Raw genomic sequence first — 7,499 nt, 5'->3', positions numbered from 1 at the left:
CCCCATCCAAATCAAACAAACCGAAAATCTGTTCACTCCAGTGGGGCAGGTGACTAATTCTTTATTTGGTATAGACTTTTCGTTTCGTTTCGCACACCTTCTTTGACACGCAAAACCATTTATAATAAATAACAACTCTTCATTTCCACCTAACTTCTCATTCAATATTCCACATCCCGCCGACCACCTCTTCTCCATTGCCGTCGCCAAAACCTCACCGTCCAACAAATCTCTCAACCACCGCAACGGATCACTCTCGCTCTCCCTTGATCTGTGAAAATCAATCATGAACGCAGTGTCACATTCTGCTGTTCTTCCTAACCTCAACCGTCACCGATTTTCACCGTAAGCGTACTCACACTTATCAACTCTTCACTATTTCGTTTTTTCAGTTTACGTATTTCATTTGTTTATTGTTCAATTCCAAACACTTTTTTTTTTCTTCTTCTAAACCCTATTTATTTTCTGCGTGTGCTAATTGCTAATTGTCTGAATTTGATATATCAATATAGCCTAAATCACACTAATTGTTTCTGGTAGGTGTTATTGTTTGAGCATTGGAAAAAATTCTCTTTTTTTGCCTTTGATAGTTTTCAGACTTTAGGGCCACGTTATTGGATATTCAACAAATATTTGTTTTCACTTGCTGATAAAGGTACTTGTTTTGTGATTTTTAGGTCACGTTCTGATATTCGAAATCTTAACCGTTTCACTTGCCACTCTGATTGTAAGAAGACTACGTCGCAAGTATCGTTATTTTTGTCTTCTGGTTCGGCGGATGGAAGAATTGGTAGCAGAAGAAATTTAGTTTGTCGGGCGTATTCTTCTGTAGATGCAAGCACTTATAATGGGGTTGCTTTAGAATCTTCTACTCATACTGCAGAAGAAAAAGTTGGTGTGTTGCTTCTGAACTTAGGTGGACCGGAGACGCTGGACGATGTTCAACCTTTTCTGTTTAATCTATTTGCCGATCCTGTATGTTTGTTGTTTTTGAATTTTTAATATTACTTGTTAGTATTGGCACACACATTCATATATTTGTATGCTAATTAAGGGGTCATTCATATACCCGTGCAGGATGGGGGGAATGGATGATTTAGAGTTGAGTTGCTTTGATGAATAGCAATTACCACCTTTTTAATCACTCAACTTGCTGTTCTGATATTGTATCTGCAGGTTTAGTTTGCTGGTTGTAAGCCTGTGCCTTTGTTCCTAATTGAGGCTTGTGTTGAGTTGTGTTTATGCTGTACTTAATGGTTTTAATGTTTTCTAGAATGCCTGAGAAACAATTTAAGTGAATATGAGTGCTGCCATATTTTGGGGGGAGGGTGCAGGGTTAGTTGTGTGAGATGGTAGGGACATGCATGTTGTTTGTTATATAGGAAGGAATAAGGGTGGTTTGCTTGCTGTATATGTGGTGAATTATTCAATTTCAAAGTGGTGCAGAACCCACTAGGATGCCTTGGAATCTTCATTGAAAATTATTAAAAATTCTGGAAATCTAGAGATTTGTCTTGGTCAAGTTTTGTGCTAGTCTGTCTGCACTGGAATATTGTATGATGTAATACATGGTTGTGCTAAGACACTAACTATTTTTATGATTTAGTCATGCTTTTTCAAATTCTTGGTGAGTGCTACAATTTGAGTTCTAAGTTCTAACACTAGAAGCTGGGGGTTAGGCATGTTTGTAGTATTTTGGAGAGATTGGGGAATCAATTTATTGTATTATATTGATTGGTGTGGGTCGGTTTATATTTTATGTAATGGCTTGAACTGTTGTATATTGATCTACCGGGTACATCTGGTCTATATTCTCTATCTTCTCTTTGGAGCATTAATATTTTCTTTTGCCTTTCCAAAAAAAGAGCGTATATGCTAATATGTCTTTTGTATTGATATAGGATATCATTCGGCTCCCAAGGCTGTTTCGGTTTCTCCAGCGACCATTGGCAAAATTGATATCTACGCTTCGAGCTCCTAAATCCAAGGAAGGGTATGCTTCTATTGGAGGTGGCTCTCCTTTACGCAAAATTACAGATGAGCAGGTGCAGTTCAAATTTGCTTTCTTATTTTGGTTTTTTCAGTATATGTTGTGGTATATGCTGTTGGGCTATGTGGCACTAACACCTTAAATTGAAGGTGTGTCCAGTGTTTGACACAGACACCCATGGATATGCTCAATTATTAAAATGTGTTACTGTCGTGTTTGGTATCCGTTTCTGTGTCACTGTTTCGTAGTTGTATTTTTTTGCAAGAGGAATGCTTTGTGGCTTCATCCTGTTATTTTCAATTTAAAAAAACAAATGCTGGGTTTAGGGTTTAGACTAGAAATAACATCTCACTTATCGTTTCTGACAATCCTGCAGGCACTTGCACTTAAAAATGCTTTGGAAGCAAAGGGTCTCTCTTCAAATCTCTATGTTGGGATGCGCTACTGGTATCCATTCACTGAAGAAGCAGTTCATCAAGTAAGTCCTTATATGTTTCATATCAAAAGTGACTATCTTACAATGTTTTAAAACTGGATCAGAGATCAAACCGGCGTGGTCTCCAGGTCATGGTTTAATTGGTTCAATCGGTTGAAGTGGGTAATTGATGTATAAGTAAATATAATGCTAAACTTCATAGGTAATTGATGAAAATCATAATTTGAATAGTCAAAAGTATAACATATACTATTATTATAAATTTGGGATGGTGTAGCTTCATAGCACGTTAACTTCATATGATTAAGTATATATTGCTGCTGTCGGTGTTATATTTTATGACGGGGGAAATTTGGTGCTAGTAGCATTTTTCTTGAGAATAATGCTAGTGACACACTCTTTAAACCAAACTTTCTAACACACTATATTGTTAAAACTCATATGGATCCCTCTAAATTTATATGGGACCCACATGATTTCGTGGGACCCATGTGAGTTTTAACCAACAAAAGAGTTTGTAGGAAAATGTGTGTTGCTAGTACTCCTATTTCCGTAATTATTAGTATATCTTTATAAACTGCATATAGGTGAGGAATTATAAGAAGATTGCGTGTGTAGTATTGCTTGTTCAACATAAATGAACTTGCTATTCTTGTCTGCCAACAACTCTGGTATAAGGGACTAGCATTAGCACATTCTGAAGGCATGTTTCCTGCATTTCCAATAATAGTGAAACATCAAAATCATCCAATTCTATAGAGTTAGAGAGTGTGCCAAAGAGTGAATGACCTCAATGGAGTTGTTGGAACCGACATTGATCAACAGTTTTCAACCATCCAACATCATCGTGAGTGCGAGGTACCAAGTGTACATCGAGTTTCCCAGTGTGAAGAATTAAGCAACCAAAAACACACTCCACATTCAATTCTGTCTTGGTTCTCAATTCTGTTCGCTGTTTAGTTGCGAGACATGGGAATTAAGCTTTGCTAAGTCCCACAGAAATATTTTTAAAAAAATTAGTGTCGAGCTCCTGTGTCGCATTTCTTCTCAAAATCAATTCTTTGAGAAAAAGAATTAAAAAAAAATTGGAACCATCTTTTTGAACCACATGATTTTCCTGAATCGGTCCAGGTTCAATGGTTATGCCTGGTTTTAAAAGGTTCAAGTGGTTTTTCTGGTATTTTTAGACTAGCAGTTTTAGTTTGCTGGCTGAACCTACCGGACTCAAACCGGGTTCTCAGCTGAACTAGCCGGTCTGGTTATGATAACATTGCTATTTTATAATATTCTCATCATACACATGGTACCCTTTATTTAAGTTTTTTATACATGTGACTAGTCATTATTTAAACTTTTTATTTTGAGCTCCATTTTATCTCCTTAGACTTGGGTCTGTAGTTAAAAGCTTGTCTTCTATGATAGATTAAGAGGGACGGAATAACAAGGCTTGTGGTGTTACCCCTTTATCCCCAATTTTCTATATCCACTACTGGGTCAAGCATCAGTGTTCTGGAGCAAATGTTCAGGTACTATTTAGTGGCACTTTGTGAATGCCCTTACCCCTTACATGATTTGGAGATGATTATTAACTGAATATTATTCAATTTTCAGGGAAGATTCTTATTTGTCCAGGCTTCCTGTTTCCATTATAAACTCTTGGTATCAAAGAAAAGGTTATCTCAAGTCAATGGCTGACTTAATTGAGAAAGAATTAGAGAGTTTTTCTGAGCCAAAGGAGGTGAATTTTATTCTTGTATTTAACACATTCAACATTGTTCCTGTGACCTCCTAAATGTTTTTTTCCTTTTCTTTTCTATGGGTCTGTTATCAGGGTTTACAAAATTTTAAGGTAATTTGATGTATTTTACTCCAATCTGAACCATGGCATATCAATTTTTCTTTCTAGGCTATGATATTCTTTAGTGCACACGGTGTACCTGTCAGTTACGTTGAGAATGCTGGGGATCCATACCGAGATCAAATGGAGGAGTGCATCTTCTTGATCATGCAGGAATTGAAGGCTAGAGGAATTAATAACGAGCACACTCTTGCTTATCAGGTTTGTTTTGAAATCTTTCAACTTGCTTTGCTACCATCTACTGACTAGGGCATAGTCGGATATGTACAGTTCAATTAATTTCAGACTTGTATTGTATCTAACATTTTTGTTGGATGAATTGCCAGAGTCGAGTAGGCCCTGTACAGTGGTTAAAACCGTATACAGATGAAGTTCTAGTTGAGCTTGGCAAGAAAGGTGTGAAGAATCTCTTAGCTGTTCCTGTGAGGTACACTCTTTTTGGCCTTTTACTATGATAGCATACTGATTTAAAATAAATATAGCTTTTTAGAGTAAAAGTAATCCCTTCTTCTACCTCAGCTTTGTGAGTGAGCACATAGAGACTCTTGAAGAAATTGACATGGAGTACAGAGAATTGGCTCTTGAATCTGGTATTCAGAATTGGGGACGTGTCCCTGCCCTTGGTCTTACCCCTTCCTTCATTACTGATCTGGCAGATGCAGTGATAGAAGCTCTTCCGTCGGCAGCAGCAATATATGCCCCAGACATCAGCAGATCCGATGATATGGATGATCCGGTTAAATACTTTGTCAAGATGTTTTTCGGTTCAATTTTCGCCTTCATGTTATTTCTGTCACCCAAAGTGATATCAGCATTCAGGAATCATGTCATTTAGAAGAATACGATCAAGCATAGTTGATAAAGCTATTGATAGCAAATTTGTATACTTTATTTTTTTTTCCCTTGGTTTGACACCGTTCCACATATATACATGACAGAGATGTGAAAGGAGCAGAAGCGTTGGTAATAATGAGAACTAGGTAGCTTGGGAACAACCCAGCTAGTTTACTTTACTTGTATTTGTATACATTATACAGCTAATAAATTAGATATTCGGTTGTTCTTGCAAAGGTTTGCCCAAGAAAATATATTTGTTTGAAATTGTCACAAAAATTCAGCATAAACGCTATCACTTTTGTTTCTTTGGGAGTGCAGGTAGGGTAGTTTATGTTTTCCTGACACAATTCTTGTCCTTTTTATTATTTTTTCAGGCAGGGGGCACAAGTTAATACTCTCTCCGTTCCTTTTTAATTTTCACATTTTGACTTTTTATGCATACCAAAAAAACTAATAATGATTGTTACTTTTTAAGCTATAATTCTTCTTTTGTCTATAATACCCTTAACTTTTAATTATTTCAATATACTTTTTTCTCTTTCATAATAATTAGTTAGAGGCAATTTTGACAAAGCGATAATGATTACTACATTGAAATTTGATAGTGGCAGTTAAAGTGAAACAAATTTTTAAAAATGACAATTATCAAGGAACAAATGGACTAACAAATTGAAGAAAAATATCTTGAAAATTGTGCACTAATTTTAATGAAAATATAAAATTAATTAATTTATTATTATTTTCAAAACAAAGTTACTAATTTTAATGAAAGTATAAAATTAATTCATTTATTATTATTTTCAAAACAAAGTTACTAATTTTAATTTTAATGAAAGTATAAAATTAATTCATTTATTACTATTATTTTCATTTATTACTATAACAATTTTTTATAAAGCATCTTTTAAATAAATTCAACCTAAAAAAATATTGCATATATTTACAAATAAATGTATAAAATAAAACCATCAAGAATTTGAATTACTATAATTAATTAAAAAATGGCGGACTTAAGGCGAAACGAGCTTAACAAATAGGTGATGCGGGCGGCACACTTCAGGGCCGGCCCAATCAACGTAGAGACCCCGTTCTAATTTTAAAAATGGGCCCAAACTTAAAATATAAATACAGTTATAATAATTAAAAAAGACACATAAAAATTACATTTATGTATTACTTAATAATATATTTATTTAATAATATATTTAATTATAATTATTTTGAGTTTTGATGTATCTCAATTTTTGTATGTATTGAGTTTTTATTACAATATTTTTTTATTTATTGGATTTTTATCATAACATTTTATTAATTTCGATTAATATTTATGAAAAAAATTGGACCTTTTAAAAATTTGGGGTCTCCTAAATTTTGGGCCTGTGCTGTAGCACTTCCTGCACATGCACAGGGCTGGCTCTGACGGACTTTAGCAAGGCGAGCTTAGGCGGGCGGCGAGTTTCGGCCGAGTCCAAATTATCAACCCAACCCGCTATTTTAAGGCGGGTGCGCGGGCCGGCCCGGCTGACCACCGTCCGTTTTGCCACCCCTACCTTGGGGCACAAGATGACATTACCCTTTAAATTTTGTCTTTTTCATATTGATGTTTATTTGTTGGGTGTTAAAATTATCAAACTTAATTATAACAATGTAACTATGCTTTTTTTTTTCTTTCATAGTTGCAACCATGACATGTCAAGCAGGCCAATTATGTTTCGGAACCTTCTCATTCAGGTTTCGGAAGATGTAGTGGAGACCCTGCTAAACCCATATGTTTCAAAAATTAAATGTTAAAAGTAAGAGCATATCAAAATAAATCTAATAAAATTATGCATTGATATTTTTTAAATTGATATTTAAGTGTTTTTGTATACTTATTGTGATTGAATATTTTATATTAACTAAATCATAATTGAATTTTTGATGGATAAAAATTTAAAAGAGAAAAATATGAGTGACTATTTATTTAACGGGTAATGCTAACTTGTGCCCCAAGGGCACAAGTTAAGAGATAAAGATAGAAATTTACTTTGAAATTGTGTATCAAATTTAATATTAGAGTTATAATTAATATTTTATTTGCTCTTTTCAATATGAATTTACTATTTATGGGTTATTTAACTTGTGCCCTTAGGGCACAAGATAGCATTATCATTATTTAATTATAGTATATCACTCCATTGTTTGAAAATGTAGCATATTATGGACGTGAAAAAAAGAAAATTTATTTGTGGTTCGGTTTGATTCCATATGATTGATTGAAACAATTCAATTTGATTTGATTCAATTTCATACAAATTAATTTGGATCAGCTTTTTATCATCCAAATTACAAATTATAAATTTGGATCAGCATATCCATGTTGTTTTCTTTTCAATTTT

General features: G+C 34.3%; 1 protein-coding gene across 1 annotated transcript; it reads left to right on the top strand.

The window, feature by feature from the left end:
* Nucleotides 1-5,354, top strand: LOC131660780 (ferrochelatase-2, chloroplastic). The gene is made up of 9 exons (XM_058930097.1): nt 1-345; nt 678-975; nt 1,902-2,045; nt 2,367-2,468; nt 3,849-3,952; nt 4,038-4,164; nt 4,333-4,485; nt 4,611-4,711; nt 4,804-5,354. The coding sequence occupies exons 1-9, from the start codon at nt 287-289 to the stop codon at nt 5,117-5,119; spliced, it is 1,404 nt and encodes a 467-aa protein (XP_058786080.1). The 5' UTR covers nt 1-286; the 3' UTR covers nt 5,120-5,354.
* The last annotated feature ends 2,145 nt before the right edge of the window (nt 5,355-7,499 follow it).

Source organism: Vicia villosa, linkage group LG3, assembly GCF_029867415.1.
Source record: "Vicia villosa cultivar HV-30 ecotype Madison, WI linkage group LG3, Vvil1.0, whole genome shotgun sequence".
In the NCBI taxonomy this organism is placed as follows: domain Eukaryota; kingdom Viridiplantae; phylum Streptophyta; class Magnoliopsida; order Fabales; family Fabaceae; genus Vicia; species Vicia villosa.
The sequence above is the reverse complement of the archived record's forward strand: the minus strand, read 5'-3'. Positions and strand labels throughout refer to the sequence as shown.

What these genes read in the sequence shown, in the direction of transcription:
- LOC131660780 (XM_058930097.1), top strand. Translation starts at nt 287, where the DNA reads ATGAACGCAGTGTCACATTCTGCTGTTCTTCCTAACCTCAACCGTCAC. An exon ending in GCAAAATTACAGATGAGCAG is followed by an intron (nt 2,046 to 2,366) that starts GTGCAGTTCAAA and finishes ACAATCCTGCAG; the next exon opens with GCACTTGCACTTAAAAATGC. An exon ending in AGCACACTCTTGCTTATCAG is followed by an intron (nt 4,486 to 4,610) that starts GTTTGTTTTGAA and finishes ATGAATTGCCAG; the next exon opens with AGTCGAGTAGGCCCTGTACA.